Consider the following 26,132-nt stretch of genomic DNA (forward strand, 5'->3'; position numbering starts at 1 on the left):
CTCTGGGCAACCTTAATTACCCTATGAAGCTGCTTTTTCTGTGCTACTGTGCAGCTTGAAAACCACGCACAGAGACAGTAGACTAGGACACTCTCCACTGTACTGCGGTAAAAAGACACCAACAATTTCTCAGGAATATTATTCTTCCTAAGCACCCTTAAAAAATATAGCCTCTTCTGTGCCTTTTTCACTACTTCAGCAATATGTGACCCCCAAGTCAGGTCCTCTTTAATAGTAACTCCTAAAAACCGAAAGTCTGTGACCCTTTCTACAATATTTCCATTTATAATAAGTGGCTGAATGTCATCTGCCTTCTTCCTAAAATCCACTATAAGCTCCTTGGTTTTAGCTACATTTAGGAGCAGATTATTGTCTCTACACCACATTTCCAGCCTTTCTACCTCATCCCTATAGGCAGACTCATCCCCCCCTGATATGAGCCCCACCACTGTAGTGTCATCAGCAAACTTAACAATGGTATTACTATGGTGGGCAGGAACACAATCATGAGTGTAGAGGGTATAGAGCAGGGGGCTCAGCACACAGCCCTGAGGAGAGCCAGTGCTGAGACTGATAGATGAAGAGAAATTTGTACCCAATCTAACCCTCTGAGGACGATCGCTCAAAAAGTTCTTAATCCAGAGGCAAGTTGAATATGGAAGCCCTATGTCTGACAACTTGGTCACCAGTCTATGGGGTATAATAGTATTAAAAGCAGAACTAAAATCAATAAAAAGCAATCGTGCATAAATCCCTCGCTGCTCTAGATGGGACAGTACAACATGGAGGACAGTAGCCACCGCATCCTCTGTAGACCTATTTGATCTATAGGCAAACTGATGTTGGTCAAACATGGGAGGAACAAAAGACAATATATAGTTCCTGATGAGCTTCTCAAAACACTTCATAATCACAGGTGTCAATGCGACTGGCCTGTAATCATTAAGGCTAGTGATGGTCTGTTTTTTGGCCAGAGGAACTATAAGAGAGGATTTTAAACAAGTTGGTACAATTGATTGAGACAGGGACTGATTAAAAATCCTAGTGAAGACCCCAGCTAGTTGGTCTGCACATTCTTTTAAAACACGTCCTGAGACACCATCTGGTCCGACTGCCTTTCGTGGGTTGATGGCTCGCAACGTACGTCTCACATCATGCTCCCCCAATACATAAGGGGCACTGTTATTGATATCTGAATGGGGTAAAGCTGTCTCATATGAATCCACTTCAAACCGTGCAAAGTAATAATTCAGTTCCTCAGCTAACGATGAATCACCGCCCACATCTCCAGAATTATTTCGATAATTGGTCATATGCTGGATACCCATCCACACTTGCCTGCCATTGTTACTGTCCAAATGTTCCTCAATCTTTTTTTTATAATCTAGCTTGGCCTCTCTTATGCCAAATAGAAGCTGAGGTACCTGGTTTTACCTCAGAAATCAGGGGAAAATGATGAACTCAAGAATAGGCCCCCTCCCTAGCATATATAGCGAGATGTGCCCCAGTATTAGGTAAATCCTCTTCCCCAGCATAGATAGACAGATATGCCCCAGTATTAGGTAGGCTCTCCTCCCCAGAAAAGATAGACAGATATGCCCCAGTATTAGGTAGGCTCTCCTCCCCAGAAAAGATAGACAGATATGCACCAGTATTAGGTAGGCCCTCCTCCCCAGCATAGATAGACAGATATGCCCCAGTATTAGGTAGGTCCTCCTCCTCAGCATAGATAGACAGATATGCCTCAGTATTAGGTAGGCCCTCCTCCTCAGCATAGATAGACAGATATGCCCCAGTATTATGTAGGCCCTCCTCCCCATAAAAGATAGACAGATATGCACCAGTATTAGGTAGGCCCTCCTCCCCAGCATAGATAGACAGATATGCCCCAGTATTAGGTAGGCCCTCCTCCCCAGAAAAGATAGACAGATATACACCAGTATTAGGTAGGCCCTCCTCCCCAGAAAATATAGACAGATATACACCAGTATTAGGTAGGCCCTCCTCCCCAGCATAGATAGACAGATATGCCCCAGTATTAGGTAGGTCCTCCTCCTCAGCATAGATAGACAGATATGCCTCAGTATTAGGTAGGCCCTCCTCCTCAGCATAGATAGACAGATATGCCCCAGTATTATGTAGGCCCTCCTCCCCATAAAAGATAGACAGATATGCACCAGTATTAGGTAGGCCCTCCTCCCCAGCATAGATAGACAGATATGCCCCAGTATTAGGTAGGCCCTCCTCCCCAGAAAAGATAGACAGATATACACCAGTATTAGGTAGGCCCTCCTCCCCAGAAAATATAGACAGATATACACCAGTATTAGGTAGGCCCTCCTCCCCAGCATAGATAGACAGATATGCCCCAGTATTAGGTAGGTCCTCCTCCTCAGCATAGATAGACAGATATGCCCCAGTATTAGGTAGGCCCTCCTCCTCAGCATAGATAGACAGATATGCCCCAGTATTAGGTAGGCCCTCCTCCCCAGCATAGATAGACAGATATGCTCCAGTATTAGGTAGGCCCTCCTCCTCAGCATAGATAGACAGATATGCACCAGTATTAGGTAGGCCCTCCTCCTCAGCATAGAAAGACAGATATGCCCCAGTATTAGGTAGGCCCTCTTCTCCAGCATAGATAGACAGATATGCCCCAGTATTAGGTAGGCCCTCCTCCCCAGCATAGATAGACAGATATGCCCCAGTATTAGGAAGGCCCTCCTCCCCAGCATAGATAGACAGATATGCCCCAGTATTAGGTAGGCCCTCCTCCTCAGCATAGATAGACAGATATGCCCCAGTATTAGGTAGGCCCTCCTCCTCAGCATAGATAGACAGATATGCCCCAGTATTAGGTAGGCCCTCCTCCTCAGCATAGATAGACAGATATGCCCCAGTATTAGGTAGGCCCTCCTCCTCAGCATAGATAGACAGATATGCCCCAGTATTAGGTAGGCCCTCCTCCTCAGCATAGATAGACAGATATGCCCCAGTATTAGGTAGGCCCTCCTCCCCAGCATAGATAGACAGATATGCCCCAGTATTAGGTAGGCCCTCCTCCTCTGCATAGAAAGACAGATATGCCCCAGTATTAGGTAGGCCCTCCTCCTCAGCATAGATAGACAGATATGCCCCAGTATTAGGTAGGCCCTCCTCCTCAGCATAGATAGACAGATATGCCCCAGTATTAGGTAGGCCCTCCTCCTCAGCATAGATAGACAGATATGCCCAAGTATTAGGTAGGCCCTCCTCCTCAGCATAGATAGACAGATATGCTCCAGTATTAGGTAGGCCCTCCTCCCCAGAAAAGATAGACAGATATGCCCCAGTATTAGATAGGCCCTCCTCCTCAGCATAGATAGACAGATATGCCCCAGTATTAGGTAGGCTCTCCTCCTCAGCATAGATAGACAGATATGCCCCAGTATTAGGTAGGCCCTCCTCCTCAGCATAGATAGACAGATATGCCCCAGTATTAGGTAGGCCCTCCTCCCCAGCATAGATAGACAGATATGCCCCAGTATTAGGTAGGCCCTCCTCCCCAGAAAAAATAGACAGATATGCACCAGTATTAGGTAGGCCCTCCTCCCCAGCATAGATAGACAGATATGCCCCAGTATTAGGTAGGTTCTCCTCCTCAGCATAGATAGACAGATATGCTCCAGTATTAGGTAGGCCCTCCTCCCCAGAAAAGATAGACAGATATGCCCCAGTATTAGGTAGGCCCTCCTCCTCAGCATAGATAGACAGATATGCACCAGTATTAGGTAGGCCCTCCTCCCCAGCATAGATAAACAGATATGCCCCAGTATTAGGTAGGCCCTCCTCCACAGCATAGATAGACAGATATGCACCAGTATTAGGTAGGCCCTCCTCCTCAGCATAGATAGACAGATATGCCCCAGTATTAGGAAGGACCTCCTCCTCAGCATAGATAGACAGATATGCCCCAGTATTAGGTAGGCCCTCCTCCTCAGCATAGATAGACAGATATGCCCCAGTATTAGGAAGGACCTCCTCCTCAGCATAGATAGACAGATATGCCCCAGTATTAGGTAGGCCCTCCTCCTCAGCATAGATAGACAGATATGCCCCAGTATTAGGTAGGCCCTCCTCCCCAGCATAGATAGACAGATATGCCCCAGTATTAGGTAGGCCCTCCTCCCCAGCATAGATAGACAGATATGCCCCAGTATTAGGTAGGCCCTCCTCCTCAGCATAGAGAGACAGATATGCCCCAGTATTAGGTAGGCCCTCCTCCCCAGCATAGATAGACAGATATGCCCCAGTATTAGGTAGGCCCTCCTCCCCAGCATAGAGAGACAGATATGCCCCAGTATTAGGTAGGCCCTCCTCCTCAGCATAGAGAGACAGATATGCCCCAGTATTAGGTAGGCCCTCCTCCTCAGCATAGATAGACAGATATGCCCCAGTATTAGGTAGCCCCACTCCCCAGTATGGTTAACCAGATATGCCACCCCTATTAGGCATCTCATCCCCAGTAAAGCTCATATTAGGTAACCACCTCCCCAGTATAATTGGCCAGATGTACCCTAGTAGCCCCACCCCAGTATAGCTAGATGTGCCCCCCTCACTATTAGGCAGCCATTCCCCATATGCGGAGTGGAGCAGAGCATGCTTGTAGACAGGCCCGGATTTACCTCACCGGAGCCTATAGGCACAGATGTCCTGGCACCTTAGACTCCACCCACTTTGAACCTACAAACGCCACCAAATTGCACCACAAGTGTGCTGGCTGGCCCAGCTGTCACTTTTCCATTACTTACTGCCCAGCGTACTTAGCTACAGGTGCCCCTAAGTATTAGGAAGCCAGAAGTACCTTCAATATTAGGTAGCTATAGAAACCTCAATATTAAGTAGTTGGAGGTGCCCCTGACTGAGATCTCATCAGTGGAATGCCAAGAGCTGGGTGAGTAACATCTTATTTACACTCTCATCAGGACTCTGTATAGGGAAGGAGGGAGGGAGGCGCCTGGGGAGGGGGGTGAGCCGCCTTTCTATCATGAGGTGCCTATAGACACATGCCTGCAGTGCCTTATGGTAAATCCGGCCCTGCTTGTAGAGTTGACTCACCTGTTCGCTCAGTTGGGGTCTCTCTTCAGCTCTCTCTGTTGTCTCATCTCTATGGTCCCCTTAAGTGGCGCCTCTCAATAGGTCAATAGGTGTGCCACAGTAGAGCGTCATAGAGATGTGAGACTTCAAGTGCAACAGAGAAGGCCAACGATTGAGTCAATGGTACATGTATGCTCTGCTAAACTCTGCATATGGCGTGGGGGAGGGACCAGCTGCTGACCAGTGGAAATACACTCCTCTCTGCATGCGATGAGGGGGAAGCACTCGGGCAGGAAGGGGGATGCACAGCCACTGACTGCTGGAAGTGCGCTCTGCACGGGGGGGTTATAGCATGGCACAGCCTACGCTTTGGCCTGTGGAGGAGTGGCTACTGATCAACAGCAGGCACAGTTGGATTTTTGGAGGGCTGCCATGCAGTATAAGCACATTGTGGGTGGGGCTTATATTTGTGTATCCATGGTAGTTGGAGGTAATTGGCTATCACTTCTGACCAATGACAGCATGGTCCAGGGTTACACTGTTTATAACCAGTAACATTTCTAGATTCATGATGTAGGGTTGTGGTGCTCCTCCAACATCTCATCATCTGTTCACTAATATTATGCAGGAGAACAGAGGCGCCAAAAGGATAAAAGGAAGCTAAATGAGCTTAAAAACCAAATTCTTGGTAAATAGAGGAGGTAGTGGTGGACTTACCTCTTCCAAGTAGACACACAACGACTGTAGTAATCCCGCTTCATCAGGCAATAACAACAGAGCAATAGCATATGTGGTCAGTAAAAGAGCCAGGCACCTTCCACTGGCTCTTCTACTGACCACATATGCTATTGCTCCGTTGTTATTGCCTGATGAAGCGGGATCAAACCTGCGAAACGCGTTGCATATTTGGAGTTCATGAATAAAATATATTGACTGTCTTTACTACAGTCGTTGTGTGTCTACTTGGAGGAGGTAAGTCCACCACTACCTCCTCTATTTACCAAGAATTTGGTTTTTAAGCTCATTTAGCTTCCTTTTATCCTTTTGGCGCCTCTGTTCTCCTGCATAATATTGAGTCCACCCTGTGTGGAGGGTTGAACCCCCTTTTTTCTTATCTACAGAGAGCGACTTCTTATTCCTGAGTGGGGTCAGGAAAATCTCCCCACCTGCCTTTACAGTGGTTGCCTAATGGTAACCCTGGTCTGTGAGTATTAATATTTACTCTATCTAGTAACCATTTACCAGTACATATTACACTATTGGGGCTCTTGGTGTTCCTTGTTTTTATCCGTTCACTAGTATTGGATTAAGATCTACCACTCCAGGTGGGCATGGGCATAATTCAACACTTGTGTCAATGGTTAATATGCACACTTTTGGTTTAGTGAACCATAAGAGGGCTGTATCAACTGTCCTTCAAAATTGGCCTTAACTTTTTATTTAGGGGAATAATTCATTGAAATTTCACATGTTGGCTGAGTTCTTTTTAACTATACAGGCAGGGCCGAATTGGCTATAAGGCACTGTAGGCTCATGCCAACGGGCATCTGATGATGAAAAGGCAGCACCCATCCCCTCCTAAATTATCTCCCTCCCAATTTACTTTTACAGAGTCCTGTGTGGAGCATAAATGAGAAATGAGAATAACTCACTCAGCTTTTGGCGTTTTACTGACAAGATTTCCCTTCAGTCGGGGGCACCTCTAGCTACCTAATACTTGGGGGCACCTCTAGCCATTTAGCATTAGGTAGCCAGAAGTACCCTCAATATTAAGGGGCACCTGTGGCTGCCTACACCGGGCAGGGGAAGTAAGGGAGAAGTGACAGCCGGGACAGCTAGCACACTTGCAGTACGGTGTGGCGGAGGTTTGTGGAAAGCAAACTCTAGGTGCCAGAACATCTGTGCCTATAGGCTCCTGGGATGTAAATCCAGGCCTGTTGCAGGTGTTCAACGATCATTTTTTTATTGCATGTGAATAATGCGTTCCCAACAGAGGCAACATGCCACCCTAGTGTTCCTGAATCTTGACAACATGTGTGTCGCTAGGGGGTTGGATCCGAGGCCACGCCCCGAACCTGTAGCTATGGTGCCCCGGATGCATTATGCCCGGGTGCTCCAGCCATGAGCCTCCCGCCCCCAGGGCCATTTCAGCCAGATTGAGTGGCATGAGTGGAGGGGGGGGGGGGGGGCTGGGAGGAGAAGTGGGGGGAGCAGGCACAGGTAGTTACAACCTCACCTTCCTCTGCGATCCCCGCACGCAGCTCCCAGCTTTGTACTATTTCCTCCCCTCTATCCATACTGCTCTATATCAAGTCCACCCCTGGTAGATGGGTTGTTACCCCTTTTTATCCTCATCTACGGAGAGTGACTTCTTAACCTCCCTAGCGGTAATCCCGAGCTATGTTCAGGCTAGCCGCTGGGAGCTCTATGCAGAGTATTGCGCGACAGGGGCTTTTACTCACCTGCCAGGGGATCCAGACATCGGTAGCCGTTCTACTTCCTGTCCCCCGAGGCTCTAAATCACTTTGGTGAGATCGCCGTCATTGATCTCACCAAAGAGGTACAGAGCCACCCGGGGGACGGAGATAAAATTGCAGCGCTGGAGCCCAGAGAGGTGAGTGAGAGCAGGGGCTGCTGCTGGCGTTCTGGTGACATGATTTTTTCCTAATTTTAGGGTATGAAACCTTTTAAAAAGACCCTAAAATCCGGAAATAATCATACCGCCAGGGGGGTTAATCCTGAGTGGGATCAGGTCCAATCTCCCCACCTGCCTATACAGTGGTTGCTTTTGAGGTATCCCTGCTTTTTGAGTACATTACTCTATCATACTTCATTTCAACTGCCAGTACATACTGCACTATATTTGGCTCTTGGTGTCCCTACCCTGTGTTATGCTTACCATAGTGATATTGAGAGGATCTGCAACTGGTTCAAGGACAATAAACATGGCAAAGACCATTGAACTGATCGTAGACTTCAAGAAACACCCTCCCACCATCCACCCAGTCCTCATTGAGGAGACCGAAGTCTCCAGGGTACCTGCCTAGCAAGAAGTATTCACTGCTGGAATGCATTTTAGCAAATGTCAACAGCTGTTACAACATAAGTCCAGAAGTTGGAAGGACCTACTTTTTTCTAGAAATGTAGTAGGACGCAAAGGCCAAGAACAACACAAGAGACACTGCTACTGCAAATGCTGCAAAGCGCAAAGTGAAGTGAAGATGCCTGTCCAACTTATTGCTACTTTTTGGAGATGTTGGAGTTGATTTGCTGGAATGTGTATTCACTGAGAGACTTCTGTTTTCTTGTCCACTCGTTGTATATTGCTGTATTTTTGCCCCTACTTGTTCTTCACTCAATAGACCTGAATAAAAGAAAAAGTAAATGATTGTACTCTATATGCATTTTATGAACATAGCTTGCAATATCTATCTGTTGTTTTGCATATCTACTCTATCTATCTATCTATCTATCTATCTATCTATCTATCTATCTATCTATCTATCTATCTATCTATCTATCTATCTATCTATCTATCTTTATTAACTCATAACCCAGCTGATTCCTATTTAGGCTGGGTTCACACTATGCCAGGTTGGTACCTTGATGGATGCACAGGCTCCAGAACCGGATCCAATGCCATTCCGGGGTGTGCTGTTTACCATGAATAGCAATGAAATTCAACTGGAATGGGTTAATAAGTCCTGTCTATTTTGAGTCCGCCATCCGCTTCATCAAACAGCAGGACAACTAACATAGAGGGAACAAGCCTTTATTGGAAACAGGAGATCGCGCGCAGGCTTCGCACGCATCTCATGCTTGGGGGGGCGGAGCTACGCCCCGCCTTCAGTCTCCGAGCGGCTATTAGATGGCGTGATCGCCATCTATTTACATGTACAGCGCTGCGATCGGCAGCAACGCTGTACTGGGGACAGCCGTGTCACGCGGCTGTCCCCCTGGGGGACAAGAGAGCGATCGGCTCTCATAGGCAGAAGCCTATGACAGCCGATCGCCATAATTGGCCGGCTGTGGGGAGGGAGGGAGGGAAGACATTTAAAGAAACAGTGTTTTTTACTTAAAAAACACTAACAATACTATTCATTAAAAAAAAAAAAAACATGGGGGGAACGATCAGATCCCACCAACAGGGAGCTCTGTTGGTGGGGAGAAAAGGGGGGGGGGAATCACTTGTGTGCTGTGTTGTGCGGCCCTGCAGCGTGGCCTTAAAGCTGCAGTGGCCTATTTTATTAAAAATGGCCTGGTCACTAGGGGGGTTTAGCACTGCAGTCCTCAAGAGGTTAAAGAGGACGTGTCGCGAAAATCTTAAAATTTAAAGCACATACAAATAAGAAGTACATTTCTTCCTGAATAAAATGAGCAATATATGACTTTTCTCCTATGTTGCTGTCACTTACAGTAGGTAGTATAAATCTGACATTACCCACAAGTTTTGGGTTAGTCCATCTCTCCATAGGGGATTCTCAGCATGGCCTGTATTCTTTATAAAGACATTCCCTGAAAAAGATTTATATAAAGATGCTGGCCAGCCTCCCTGCTCGCTGCACACTTTTTTGGCAGTTGGACGGAGCAACTGCCATTCACTAAGTGCTTTTAAAAATAAAGAAAACCCTGAGAACCCCTCTATGAGAAGATGGGCTAGTCCAGAATCTGTCGGAATTGTCAGATTTCTACTACTTACTGTAAGTGACAGCAACATAGGAGAAAAGTAGTTTATGGCTCATTTTACAATGGAAGAAACGTACATCTTATTTGCATATGTTAACATGTATTTTAACTTTTAGGATTTTTGCGACAGAGGTCCTTTAACCAATTGAACCTGGGCCACCCACTCTGCTATCTCTATGACGGCAGAGTTCCTGTGAGCCGGTCAGGAGCTGCTTTTATTGGCTCCTGACCCGCTCACAGGGCTCTGCCGTCATAGTCTCTGCTATGACGCTATGCCTGCAGGCCACTGCCTTCTCCGCCACCGCCAACAGGGTCCAGGACACCAGGTGGATTCCTGAATTTTTAAGGTGCTAGCAGCGGCCGCTATAATAATTTTTCTGGTGCGTGTACATGCCCGCCTACTTTTTCTGGCTGAACTGCGGCTGCAACAACAAAACAAAATGTACATGTGTCAATTCCCCTTCGTGATCATTACCTTGCAGCGGTGAAGGGGCTTGCGTATCACAATGAAGCAATGATGGACGGCTATTTGAGTGTCTTGGGGGAAGGGGGGGGGGGAGTGGCACACCCAAGATAATAAGGTCATTGCTGGACATTGTGGACAGACCAAATTCGATCAGCTGGACAGTCAATGTCGTTCTATCATTAAGCTACCTTAGCCCGGCGACCATATGGGCTTGAAAACCGCCATCGCCTGCACTCTCGCCATGGTGCGCACCACTCCAGCACAGCCGTCACTACACAAACAGCTGTTTGGGGTGCGTTACACAGTGAGTTTGGTCTGTCAGTGTATAGCAGTACTCTAATTACACTCCCTGATTGATGTATACACATGCAAGATGTTTTAAAGCACGTTAGGCCTGCAATTTAGCATTCAATGTGATTTCTGACCATAAAACGCTGCTTTGCGTCACATCCAGATTCTTTCCCGGGGACTTTTGGCGTGTATCCCACTCCGCCATCCCCCCCTCCAGGTGTTAGACCCCTTGAAACATCTTTTCCATCACTTTTCTGGCCAGAATTAATGTTTGAAGTTTTGAAAGTTCGCCTGCCCATTGAAGTCTTTTGGAAGTTCGCGTTCGAGGTTCGCGAACTTAAAATCGGAGGTTCGATTCATCTCTACATGCAGCATTTTGGGAGCATTTCCATTCTAATGATTTGTATTGGAGCAGGGAAATCACTCCCAAAATCGCTTGCAAAACGCTATCACAAATCGCTAGCGATTGCGATAGCGTTTTGCCCTTTCTACTGGGTTCCAGGCCTGAACTGGATCCTGCAATAAATGTCCATTCTTGACCCATACTTTGCCTTAATCCCAAGTCTTTTTCAGAGTGAACTATTCAGAAAAATTGAAATACTGTAGGTGACTAGTGATGGTCAGGTCAGGCAGCACGGTGGCGTAGTGGTTAGCGTACTCGCCTTGCAGGGCTGGGTCCCCGTTTCGAATTACAGCCAGGGTAACATCTGCAAGGAGTTTGTATGTTCTCCCCGTGTCTGCGTGGGTTTCCTCTGGGCACTCAGGTTTCCTCCCACATCCCAAAAACATACAGATACGTTAATTAGCGTCCCCTTAAATTGGCCCTAGACTACGATACATATACTAGACGATGCATACATAGACATATGACTATAGTAGAGATTTGATTGTGAGACCCGCAGGGACAGTTAAGTGGCAAGACAATATATATATATAAGTGGAGCGGGCAGTCTTACCATTCATCCTCGCATACCGGGCATCTCTGGCTGTTCTCTGCTTCCTGCTTCCTGTGACGTCACAGGAAGTAGATGGAAGACAGAGCCCGGTACGCGAGGATGCATGGTAAGACTACCCGCTCCGCTGCGCTCTTAAACTCTGCATACAGGGGGACACTGGGGGGCACATTCAGAGGGAGGGAGGGACAATATTATCCCACACACCGCATCCCACACACCACAGCCGCCGGCTGGGGCCTCGATCATTTTTTTTGCACATCTGACCCCCCAGCCGCCCAGGACACTGGGGGGGGGGGGGGAGGGGGGTGTCATAACAGGACATCGGGAGAGACCCCCCAAATCGGGACAGTCCCAACGAAATCGGGACTGTTGGGGGGTATGTATTAGGTAGCTAGAGGCGAACACTTTCATTCCAGCGCAGGAGACTTGGGCGCAGCAGTGAGTAACTTCAGCGCCATCAGAAGACTGAGCTGAAGTTACTTATAAAACACAATAATTCAGCCTCCAGTAATTGCCGGAAGCCAAATTATTTAATTCCCTCCCATCCATGGCGGCCTGGAGGGGGAATAGTATTTAACATCTATGGGAATTTGTGCAGGAGCAGGATAAGCCATACAGGCTGTATCCTGTGCCCAAGTCTCCTGCACCGATTCCTCTTGTACGCAGCTAGAGGTGCCTCCAGCTGAAGGGAGATCTCATCAGTGGAATGCCAAGAGCTGGAGGAGTAACCACTCATGTATAGGGAAGGGGGGGAGGCATTTGGGGAGGGAAGTGAGCCGCCTTTCCATCATCAAGCGCCTGTAGGCACATGCCTAGAGTGCCTTATGGAAAATCCTGCTCCATATGCTAAAGCAGGATGTGGTCACAGCAAATCAGAGCTTTGCAAATCTGTCAGCTGACCAAACAAATCACATGCTTCTCCATGACTTCTCCAAGACAAGACCATCACTATAGGTGAACACTTATGACAGGTACCATAACAAATCACATGTCATGTCGTAGTCTTTACCTCCAAGAACTGGGGGAAGGTGTTTTCCATTCCGACCTCTGCCATACTCCAGATTAAACTTCTGGGATGCATTATCAGATGCCACCATTTCCAAACAGCTCTCGTTTGCAATGAAGACTTTAGATTCCAATTTACTGCAGTTGAAATAGCATGGAAAGACTGAAGGCGTGAACGTACATTTCTGTGAGGCATCCTTGTTTAGATTCCTGATGGTTAATGTTTGGTTTAGGATGGTTTCTTCGGGTGTACAGAACCAATACTGCTGCCAGAATGGGGCGGCTGTTAAGAAAATTTGACAGCAAACATCCAGAAGTCAGGAAATCCAACACAAAGCTAAAGTAATCTCTAAGTTTACCACATAAGCCTGGTTACACACACACACTTTTTATTTTTACACCAACCACTCTTTACTCTATATCCTAGGTTCTCAACATGCGGTACGCGTACCCCAGGGGGTACTTCTGATGGGTCCAGGGGGGTACTTGGGCTTGATGTATTTAATTAAGTTTAATAAATGTATAGTTTCAGAAAACAACAAATCCTATTTAAACAGCCAAACTAGTATTTCAGCTAATTAAAAACAATAGCAAATGCTTGGAAACGGTTTAGAAACAATTATCAAGTACTACTATTCAGTGTATCTGTATCAAGGGGTACTTGAGATAGTTCTTACTATATCAGGGGGTACTTGGCCAGCAGAGGCTTTCAAAAGGGGTACATACCCATGAAATGTTGAGAAACACTGCTCTATATCACAGGTGTCAAACTCAAGGCCGTGGGCCAAATGCCACCCTCCTTGCCATTTTTTTGTGGCTCTCAAAAACATTAAAATGTACATCATTGTAAGCAGTAAAAGAACAATCTGATCAGAGGCACTCATATCCTATTCACCTTGCTGCAAGCCATACCTTCAGCCTTGTAGCCACCTGATCTACATACATGCCACCACCATAACCGTAGTCACACCTTCACACCTCCAGACATGCAGCCACCTGACCTACGTACATGCCTCCCCCATAACCCTAGTCACACCTTCTTCACACCTCCAGACATGCAGCCACCTGACCTACGTACATGCCACCACCATAACCCTAGTCACACCTTCACACCTCTAGACATGCAGCCACCTGACCTACGTACATGCCACCACCATAACCCTAGTCACACCTTCACACCTCCAGACATGCAGCCACCTGACCTACGTACATGCCTCCCCCATAACACTAGTCACACCTTCACACCTCCAGACATGCAGCCACCTGACCTACGTACATGCCTCCCCCATAACCCTAGTCACACCTTCACACCTCTAGACATGCAGCCACCTGACCTACGTACATGCCTCCCCCATAACCCTAGTCACACCTTCACACCTCCAGACATGCAGCCACCTGACCTACGTACATGCCTCCCCCATAACCCAAGTCACACCTTCACACCTCCAGACATGCAGCCACCTGACCTACGTACATGCCTCCCCCATAACCCAAGTCACACCTTCACACCTCCAGACATGCAGCCACCTGACCTACGTACATGCCTCCCCCATAACACTAATCACACCTTCACACCTCCAGACATGCAGCCACCTGACCTACGTGCATGCCTCCCCCATAACACTAGTGACACCTTCACACCTCCAGACATGCAGCCACCTGACCTACGTACATGCCTCCCCCATAACCAGGGGCGTTTCTAGGGTCCTTGGAGATCAGTGGCACCTGTGGGCACCAGGCGGGGAGGTACATGCGGCACCTGACCTACGTACATGCCACCACCATAACCCTAGTCACACCTTCACACCTCCAGACATGCAGCCACCTGACCTACGTACATGCCTCCCCCATAACACTAGTCACACCTTCACACCTCCAGACATGCAGCCACCTGACCTACGTACATGCCTCCCCCATAACCCTAGTCACACCTTCACACCTCTAGACATGCAGCCACCTGACCTACGTACATGCCTCCCCCATAACCCTAGTCACACCTTCACACCTCCAGACATGCAGCCACCTGACCTACGTACATGCCTCCCCCATAACACTAATCACACCTTCACACCTCCAGACATGCAGCCACCTGACCTACGTGCATGCCTCCCCCATAACACTAGTCACACCTTCACACCTCCAGACATGCAGCCACCTGACCTACGTACATGCCTCCCCCATAACCAGGGGCGTTTCTAGGGTCCTTGGAGATCAGTGGCACCTGTGGGCACCAGGCGGGGAGGTACATGTGCGCGCGCCGCGGCAAAAATGGGCGTGGCCATGAGGTGAGTGGGCGTGGCCATGGGTGGGGCCAAATGTACATGAACTTAGCAGCGGTGTAAGCTACGGATAACGGGCCTGCCCACCGAAATATTGGACGGAGCCCCCTGTCCTTTATTTCGATCATTTACAATCAGTATAGGCATAGATCAAAGATGTATACGCAAATACAATTTTGATTGGTCAATCACTGACCCCCAATTTTCCCACCCCCGTGCAGTAAGTGGGCCAACAGACAATGAATTTTATGAACAGAGCTAAAATTGGCTAATCAAAATTGTATGTGTGTACCAGGCTTTACAGCTAATACTGTACATACTGAAAGTAGCAGGGATCAGCATACAATACAGCTGGTTTACAATCAATAAAGGCACAGAGTAACACCTTACACTGTACACACTGGAGGTAAATCAGCACACAGTGCAAGCACTAGAGAACAGCGTATACTGTACATACTGTAGGCAGCAGAATTCAGCACACTGCAGCTAGCGTGCCAAAAATATGACAATCACGTTGTGCGGCGTGCTTATCGCGCCGCACCAAAAAATGGGTGGGCCATGGACCAGAATATAGGTGTGGTAACGGGTGGAGACAAATTTACATGAACCTAGCAATGGTGGGACATCAGATTAGGACAGTGGTGGCGAACCTTTTGAAGGCCGAGTGCCCAAACTGCAACCCAAAAGTCACTTATCTATCGCAAAGTGGCAACAGCAATTTAAACTAAATACTGTACAAACGTTTTAACTCATACATGAACATTATGGAAAATCCAAGTTGAAAATAAACTGTGAAGATAAACAATTTCATCCATCCTACTCCTGAAAAATGTATTCAATTTTTTAGAACCTCCCAGTTTTATTTTCTGTTTTAAAACGCTAAAAAAGTAGGTTTAATGCTATTGTCTCATATGATAAGGATTCAGCTTTTCCCATAGTCTCGCAGTTAGCAATCATGTGACCCCCAACAAGACATATTCAGCAATCATGAGGCCCCCAACAAGACAAATTCAGCAATCATGAGGCCCCCAACAAATCATGAGGCCCCCAACAAGACAAATTCAGCAATCATGAGGCCCCCAACAAATCATGAGGCCCCCAACAAGACAAATTCAGCAATCATGAGGCCCCCAACAAATCATGAGGCCCCCAACAAGACAAATTCAGCAATCATGAGGCCCCCAACAAATCATAAGGCTCCCAACAAGACACATTCAGCAGTCATGAGGCACATAAATAGACAGCATTTCACATAAATAGGCAGAATGCCCCCTTAATATGGTAGCCCCCCAAGTTAGGTAGTGAGTGACAGGGACCCCCAGGTTAGCTAGTGACAGGCGCCTCCAGTTAGGTAGTGAGTGACAGGGACCCCGATAGTGAGTGACAGGGAGCACCTTTAGGTAGTGAGTGAGTGCCAGGGAGCCCCTTTAGGAAGTGAGTGAGTGCCAGGGAGCCCCTTTAGGAAGTGAGTGAGTGACAGGGAGCCCCTTTAGGCAGTGAGTGAGTGCCAGGGAGCCCCTTTAGGGAGTGAGTGAGTGACAGGGAGGCCCTTTAGGTAGTGAGTGAGTGACAGGGAGCCCCTTTAGGAAATGAGTGAGTGCCAGGGAGCCCCTTTAGGGAGTGAGTGACAGGGAGGCCCTTTAGGGAGTGAGTGCGTGCCAGGGAGCCCCTTTAGTGAGTGAGTGCGTGCCAGGGAGCCCCTTTAGGGAGTGAGTGCGTGCCAGGGAGCCCCTTTAGGGAGTGAGTGAGTGCCAGGGAGCCCCTTTAGGGAGTGAGTGCGTGCCAGGGAGCCCCTTTAGGGAGTGAGTGACAGGGAGCCCCTTTAGGGAGTGAGTGACAGGGAGCCCCTTTAGGGAGTGAGTGAGTGAGTGAGTGACAGGGAGGCCCCCCCTCTAGCCGCCGCCGCCGCTCCCCCCCTACCTCTCAGCAGACCTCAGGATCAGCGGCGACCCGACCAGATGTACGAGCGGGCGCTGGACGCACCCGCTCGATATGCGGAAGTGATGTCACTTCCGCATATCAGTGCGGGCGCTGGGTCCTAGCGCCCGCACGATTGGTCGCCGGCTCTCCGCCTGATCCAGAGGTCTGAGACTGTCAGTGACGCGGCGGCTGGAGGGAGCCGCTGAGTCTTGACAGAGGGGGCGGCCGGGCGGAGATCCGTGGCATCCCAGGACAGATTGGGGGCACGTGCCCCCCTAAAACAGGGCTAGCGACGCCCCTGACCATAACACTAGTCACACCTTCACACCTCCAGACATGCAGCCACCTGACCTACGTACATGCCTCCCCCATAACCAGGGGCGTTTCTAGGGTCCTTGGAGATCAGTGGCACCTGTGGGCACCAGGCGGGGAGGTACATGTGCGCGCGCCGCGGCAAAAATGGGCGTGGCCATGAGGTGAGTGGGCGTGGCCATGGGTGGGGCCAAATGTACATGAACTTAGCAGCGGTGTAAGCTACGGATAACGGGCCTGCCCACCGAAATATTGGACGGAGCCCCCTGTCCTTTATTTCGATCATTTACAATCAGTATAGGCATAGATCAAAGATGTATACGCAAATACAATTTTGATTGGTCAATCACTGACCCCCAATTTTCCCACCCCCGTGCAGTAAGTGGGCCAACAGACAATGAATTTTATGAACAGAGCTAAAATTGGCTAATCAAAATTGTATGTGTGTACCAGGCTTTACAGCTAATACTGTACATACTGAAAGTAGCAGGGATCAGCATACAATACAGCTGGTTTACAATCAATAAAGGCACAGAGTAACACCTTACACTGTACACACTGGAGGTAAATCAGCACACAGTGCAAGCACTAGAGAACAGCGTATACTGTACATACTGTAGGCAGCAGAATTCAGCACACTGCAGCTAGCGTGCCAAAAATATGACAATCACGTTGTGCGGCGTGCTTATCGCGCCGCACCAAAAAATGGGTGGGCCATGGACCAGAATATAGGTGTGGTAACGGGTGGAGACAAATTTACATGAACCTAGCAATGGTGGGACATCAGATTAGGACAGTGGTGGCGAACCTTTTGAAGGCCGAGTGCCCAAACTGCAACCCAAAAGTCACTTATCTATCGCAAAGTGGCAACAGCAATTTAAACTAAATACTGTACAAACGTTTTAACTCATACATGAACATTATGGAAAATCCAAGTTGAAAATAAACTGTGAAGATAAACAATTTCATCCATCCTACTCCTGAAAAATGTATTCAATTTTTTAGAACCTCCCAGTTTTATTTTCTGTTTTAAAACGCTAAAAAAGTAGGTTTAATGCTATTGTCTCATATGATAAGGATTCAGCTTTTCCCATAGTCTCGCAGTTAGCAATCATGTGACCCCCAACAAGACATATTCAGCAATCATGAGGCCCCCAACAAGACAAATTCAGCAATCATGAGGCCCCCAACAAATCATGAGGCCCCCAACAAGACAAATTCAGCAATCATGAGGCCCCCAACAAATCATGAGGCCCCCAACAAGACAAATTCAGCAATCATGAGGCCCCCAACAAATCATGAGGCCCCCAACAAGACAAATTCAGCAATCATGAGGCCCCCAACAAATCATAAGGCTCCCAACAAGACACATTCAGCAGTCATGAGGCACATAAATAGACAGCATTTCACATAAATAGGCAGAATGCCCCCTTAATATGGTAGCCCCCCAAGTTAGGTAGTGAGTGACAGGGACCCCCAGGTTAGCTAGTGACAGGCGCCTCCAGTTAGGTAGTGAGTGACAGGGACCCCGATAGTGAGTGACAGGGAGCACCTTTAGGTAGTGAGTGAGTGCCAGGGAGCCCCTTTAGGAAGTGAGTGAGTGCCAGGGAGCCCCTTTAGGAAGTGAGTGAGTGACAGGGAGCCCCTTTAGGCAGTGAGTGAGTGCCAGGGAGCCCCTTTAGGGAGTGAGTGAGTGACAGGGAGGCCCTTTAGGTAGTGAGTGAGTGACAGGGAGCCCCTTTAGGAAATGAGTGAGTGCCAGGGAGCCCCTTTAGGGAGTGAGTGACAGGGAGGCCCTTTAGGGAGTGAGTACGTGCCAGGGAGCCCCTTTAGTGAGTGAGTGCGTGCCAGGGAGCCCCTTTAGGGAGTGAGTGCGTGCCAGGGAGCCCCTTTAGGGAGTGAGTGAGTGCCAGGGAGCCCCTTTAGGGAGTGAGTGCGTGCCAGGGAGCCCCTTTAGGGAGTGAGTGACAGGGAGCCCCTTTAGGGAGTGAGTGACAGGGAGCCCCTTTAGGGAGTGAGTGAGTGAGTGAGTGACAGGGAGGCCCCCCCTCTAGCCGCCGCCGCCGCTCCCCCCCTACCTCTCAGCAGACCTCAGGATCAGCGGCGACCCGACCAGATGTACGAGCGGGCGCTGGACGCACCCGCTCGATATGCGGAAGTGATGTCACTTCCGCATATCAGTGCGGGCGCTGGGTCCTAGCGCCCGCACGATTGGTCGCCGGCTCTCCGCCTGATCCAGAGGTCTGAGACTGTCAGTGACGCGGCGGCTGGAGGGAGCCGCTGAGTCTTGACAGAGGGGGCGGCCGGGCGGAGATCCGTGGCACCCCAGGACAGATTGGGGGCACGTGCCCCCCTAAAACAGGGCTAGCGACGCCCCTGACCATAACACTAGTCACACCTTCACACCTCCAGACATGCAGCCACCTGACCTACGTACATGCCTCCACCATAACCCTAGTAACACCTTCACACCTCCAGACATGCAGCCACCTGACCTACGTACATGCCTCTACCATAACCCTAGTCACACCTTCACACCTCCAGACATGCAGCCACCTGACCTACGTACATTCTTCCACCATAACCCTAGTCACACCTTCACACCTCCAGACATGCAGCCACCTGACCTACGTACATGCCTCCACCATAACCCTAATCACACCTTCACACCTCCAGACATGCAGCCACCTGACCTACGTACATGCCTCCCCCATAACCCAAGTCACACCTTCACACCTCCAGACATGCAGCCACCTGACCTACGTACATGCCTCCCCCATAACACTAGTCACACCGTCACACCTCCAGACATGCAGCCACCTGACCTACGTACATGCCTCCCCCATAACACTAGTCACACCTTCACACCTCCAGACATGCAGCCACCTGACCTACGTACATGCCTCCACCATAACACTAGTCACACCTTCACACCTCCAGACATGCAGCCACCGACCTACGTACATGCCTCCACCATAACCCTAGTAACACCTTCACACCTCCAGACATGCAGCCACCTGACCTACGTACATGCCTCCCCCATAACACTAATCACACCTTCACACCTCCAGACATGCAGCCACCTGACCTACGTACATGCCTCCCCCATGACAATAGTCACATCTTCACACCTCCAGACATGCAGCCACCTGACCTACGTACATTCTTCCACCATAACCCTAGTCACACCTTCACACCTCCAGACATGCAGCCACCTGACCTACGTACATGCCTCCACCATAACCCTAATCACACCTTCACACCTCCAGACATGCAGCCACCTGACCTACGTACATGCCTCCCCCATAACCCAAGTCACACCTTCACACCTCCAGACATGCAGCCACCTGACCTACGTACATGCCTCCCCCATAACACTAGTCACACCTTCACACCTTCAGACATGCAGCCACCTGACCTACGTACATGCCTCCCCCATAACACTAGTCACACCTTCACACCTCCAGACATGCAGCCACCTGACCTACGTACATGCCTCCACCATAACACTAGTCACACCTTCACACCTCCAGACATGCAGCCACCTGACCTACGTACATGCCTCCACCATAACCCTAGTAACACCTTCACACCTCCAGACATGCAGCCACCTGACCTACGTACATGCCTCCCCCATAACACTAGTCACACCTTCACACCTCCAGACATGCAGCCACCTGACCTACGTACATGCCTCCCCCATAACACTTGTCACACCCTTACACCTCCAGACATGCAGCCACCTGACCTACGTACATGCCTCCACCATAACACTAGTCACACCTTCACACCTCCAGACATGCAGCCACCTGACCTACGTACATGCCTCCACCATAACCCTAGTCACACCTTCACACCTCCAGACATGCAGCCACCTGACCTACGTACATTCTTCCACCATAACCCTAGTCACACCTTCACACCTCCAGACATGCAGCCACCTGACCTACGTACATGCCTCCACCATAACCCTAATCACACCTTCACACCTCCAGACATGCAGCCACCTGACCTACGTACATGCCTCTTCCATAACACTAGTCACACCTTCACACCTCCAGACATGCAGCCACCTGACCTACGTACATGCCTCCCCCATAACCCTAGTCACACCTTCACACCTCCAGAAATGCAGCCACCTGACCTACGTACATGCCTCCACCATAACACTAGTCACACCTTCACACCTCCAGACATGCAGCCACCTGACCTACGTACATGCCTCCACCATAATCCTAATCACACCTTCACACCTCCAGACATGCAGCCACCTGACCTACGTACATGCCTCCACCATAACCCTCGTCACACCTTCACACCTCCAGACATGCAGCCACCTGACCTACGTACATGCCTCCCCCATAACCCTAGTCACACCTTCACACCTCCAGACATGCAGCCACCTGACCTACGTACATGCCTCCACCATAACCCTAGTCACACCTTCACACCTCCAGACATGCAGCCACCTGACCTACGTACATGCCTCCACCATAATCCTAATCACACCTTCACACCTCCAGACATGCAGCCACCTGACCTACGTACATGCCTCCACCATAACCCTAGTCACACCTTCACACCTCCAGACATGCAGCCACCTGACCTACGTACATGCCTCCCCCATAACCCAAGTCACACCTTCACACCTCCAGACATGCAGCCACCTGACCTACGTACATGTCTCCCTCATAAAACTAGTCACACTTTCACACCTCCAGACATGCAGCCACATGACCTACGTACATGCCTCCCCCATAACCCAAGTCACACCTTCACACCTCCAGACATGCAGCCACCTGACCTACGTACATGCCTCCCCCATAACCCTAGTCACACCTTCACACCTCCGGACATGCAGCCACCTGACCTACGTACATGCCTCCACCATAACACTAGTCACACCTTCACACCTTCAGACATGCAGCCACCTGACCTACGTACATGCCTCCCCCATAGCCCTAGTCACACCTTCATACCTCCAGACATGCAGCCACCTGACCTACGTACATGCCTCCCCCATAACCCTAGTCACACCTTCACACCTCTAGACATGCAGCCACCTGACCTACGTACATGCCTCCACCATAACCCTAGTAACACCTTCACACCTCCAGACATGCAGCCACCTGACCTACGTACATGCCTCCACCATAACCCTAGTCACACCTTCACACCTCCAGACATGCAGCCACCTGACCTACGTCCATTCTTCCACCATAACCCTAATCACACCTTCACACCTCCAGACATGCAGCCACCTGACCTACGTACATGCCTTCACCATAACCCTAATCACACCTTCACACCTTCAGACATGCAGCCACCTGACCTACGTACATGCCTCCCCCATAACACTAGTCACACCTTCACACCTCCAGACATGCAGCCACCTGACCTACGTACATGCCTCCCCCATAACCCTAGTCACACCTTCACACCTCCAGACATGCAGCCACCTGACCTACGTACATGCCTCCACCATAACACTAGTCACACCTTCACACCTCCAGACATGCAGCCACCTGACCTACGTACATGCCTCCCCCATAACCCTAGTCACACCTTCACACCTCCAGACATGCAGCCACCTGACCTACGTACATGCCTCCACCATAACACTAGTCACACCTTCACACCTCCAGACATGCAGCCACCTGACCTACGTACATGCCTCCACCATAACCTTAGTAACACCTTCACACCTCCAGACATGCAGCCACCTGACCTACGTACATGCCTCCCCCATAACACTAGTCACACCTTCACACCTCCAGACATGCAGCCACCTAACCTACGTACATGTCTCCCTCATAAAACTAGTCACACCTTCACACCTCCAGACATGCAGCCACATGACCTACGTACATGCCTCCCCCATAACCCAAGTCACACCTTCACACCTCCAGACATGCAGCCACCTGACCTACATACATGCCTCCCCCATAACCCTAGTCACACCTTCACACCTCCAGACATGCAGCCAACTGACCTACGTACATGCCTCCCCCATAACCCTAGTCACACCTTCATACCTCCAGACATGCAGCCACCTGACCTACGTACATGCCTCCCCCATAACACTAGTCACACCTTCACACCTCCAGACATGCAGCCACCTGACCTACGTACATGCCTTCCCCATAACCCTAGTCACACCTTCACACCTCCAGACATGCAGCCACCTGACCTACGTACATGCCTCCACCATAACACTAGTCACACATTCACACCTCCAGACATGCAGCCACCTGACCTACGTACATGCCTCCCCCATAACACTAGTCACACATTCACACCTCCAGACATGCAGCCACCTGACCTACGTACATGCCTCCCCCATAACACTAGTCACACCTTCACACCTCCAGACATGCAGCCACCTGACCTACGTACATGCCTTCCCCATAACCCTAGTCACACCTTCACACCTCCAGACATGCAGCCACCTGACCTACGTACATGCCTCCACCATAACACTAGTCACACATTCACACCTCCAGACATGCAGCCACCTGACCTACGTACATGCCTCCCCCATAACCCAAGTCACACCTTCACACCTCCAGACATGCAGCCACCTGACCTACGTACATGCCTCCACCATAACCCTAGTCACACCTTCACACCTCCAGACATGCAGCCACCTGACCTACGTACATGCCTCCCCCATAACACTAGTCACACCTTCACACCTCCAGACATGCAGCCACCTGACCTACGTACATGCCTCCCCCATAACACTAGTCACACCTTCACACCTCCAGACATGCAGCCACCTGACCTACGTACATGCCTCCACCATAACACTAGTCACACCTTCACACCTCCAGACATGCAGCCACCTGACCTACGTACATGCCTCCACCATAACCCTAGTAACACCTTCACACCTCCAGACATGCAGCCACCTGACCTACGTACATGCCTCCCCCATAACACTAATCACACCTTCACACCTCCAGACATGCAGCCACCTGACCTACGTACATGCCTCCCCCATGACAATAGTCACATCTTCACACCTCCAGACATGCAGCCACCTGACCTACGTACATTCTTCCACCATAACCCTAGTCACACCTTCACACCTCCAGACATGCAGCCACCTGACCTACGTACATGCCTCCACCATAACCCTAATCACACCTTCACACCTCCAGACATGCAGCCACCTGACCTACGTACATGCCTCCCCCATAACCCAAGTCACACCTTCACACCTCCAGACATGCAGCCACCTGACCTACGTACATGCCTCCCCCATAACACTAGTCACACCTTCACACCTTCAGACATGCAGCCACCTGACCTACGTACATGCCTCCCCCATAACACTAGTCACACCTTCACACCTCCAGACATGCAGCCACCTGACCTACGTACATGCCTCCACCATAACACTAGTCACACCTTCACACCTCCAGACATGCAGCCACCTGACCTACGTACATGCCTCCACCATAACCCTAGTAACACCTTCACACCTCCAGACATGCAGCCACCTGACCTACGTACATGCCTCCCCCATAACACTAGTCACACCTTCACACCTCCAGACATGCAGCCACCTGACCTACGTACATGCCTCCCCCATAACACTTGTCACACCCTTACACCTCCAGACATGCAGCCACCTGACCTACGTACATGCCTCCACCATAACACTAGTCACACCTTCACACCTCCAGACATGCAGCCACCTGACCTACGTACATGCCTCCACCATAACCCTAGTCACACCTTCACACCTCCAGACATGCAGCCACCTGACCTACGTACATTCTTCCACCATAACCCTAGTCACACCTTCACACCTCCAGACATGCAGCCACCTGACCTACGTACATGCCTCCACCATAACCCTAATCACACCTTCACACCTCCAGACATGCAGCCACCTGACCTACGTACATGCCTCTTCCATAACACTAGTCACACCTTCACACCTCCAGACATGCAGCCACCTGACCTACGTACATGCCTCCCCCATAACCCTAGTCACACCTTCACACCTCCAGAAATGCAGCCACCTGACCTACGTACATGCCTCCACCATAACACTAGTCACACCTTCACACCTCCAGACATGCAGCCACCTGACCTACGTACATGCCTCCACCATAATCCTAATCACACCTTCACACCTCCAGACATGCAGCCACCTGACCTACGTACATGCCTCCACCATAACCCTCGTCACACCTTCACACCTCCAGACATGCAGCCACCTGACCTACGTACATGCCTCCCCCATAACCCTAGTCACACCTTCACACCTCCAGACATGCAGCCACCTGACCTACGTACATGCCTCCACCATAACCCTAGTCACACCTTCACACCTCCAGACATGCAGCCACCTGACCTACGTACATGCCTCCACCATAATCCTAATCACACCTTCACACCTCCAGACATGCAGCCACCTGACCTACGTACATGCCTCCACCATAACCCTAGTCACACCTTCACACCTCCAGACATGCAGCCACCTGACCTACGTACATGCCTCCCCCATAACCCAAGTCACACCTTCACACCTCCAGACATGCAGCCACCTGACCTACGTACATGTCTCCCTCATAAAACTAGTCACACTTTCACACCTCCAGACATGCAGCCACATGACCTACGTACATGCCTCCCCCATAACCCAAGTCACACCTTCACACCTCCAGACATGCAGCCACCTGACCTACGTACATGCCTCCCCCATAACCCTAGTCACACCTTCACACCTCCGGACATGCAGCCACCTGACCTACGTACATGCCTCCACCATAACACTAGTCACACCTTCACACCTTCAGACATGCAGCCACCTGACCTACGTACATGCCTCCCCCATAGCCCTAGTCACACCTTCATACCTCCAGACATGCAGCCACCTGACCTACGTACATGCCTCCCCCATAACCCTAGTCACACCTTCACACCTCTAGACATGCAGCCACCTGACCTACGTACATGCCTCCACCATAACCCTAGTAACACCTTCACACCTCCAGACATGCAGCCACCTGACCTACGTACATGCCTCCACCATAACCCTAGTCACACCTTCACACCTCCAGACATGCAGCCACCTGACCTACGTCCATTCTTCCACCATAACCCTAATCACACCTTCACACCTCC

At 50.0% G+C, this 26,132-nt stretch overlaps 1 protein-coding gene across 2 annotated transcripts in view; it reads right to left on the bottom strand.

The window, feature by feature from the left end:
- The window catches only part of LOC137521966 (uncharacterized), a 77,060-nt gene that overhangs the window by 1,757 nt on the left and 49,171 nt on the right, over positions 1-26,132 (bottom strand). For both annotated transcript variants that reach the window (XM_068241938.1, XM_068241937.1), the window contains 2 exons: positions 12,485-12,763; positions 8,206-8,440 (listed from right to left, as the gene is read on the bottom strand). In XM_068241938.1, coding sequence (XP_068098039.1) covers positions 8,206-8,440; positions 12,485-12,763 — 514 coding nt within the window. The remainder of the gene's footprint in view (positions 1-8,205; positions 8,441-12,484; positions 12,764-26,132) is intronic.

Source organism: Hyperolius riggenbachi, chromosome 6, assembly GCF_040937935.1.
Source record: "Hyperolius riggenbachi isolate aHypRig1 chromosome 6, aHypRig1.pri, whole genome shotgun sequence".
NCBI classification, from domain to species: domain Eukaryota; kingdom Metazoa; phylum Chordata; class Amphibia; order Anura; family Hyperoliidae; genus Hyperolius; species Hyperolius riggenbachi.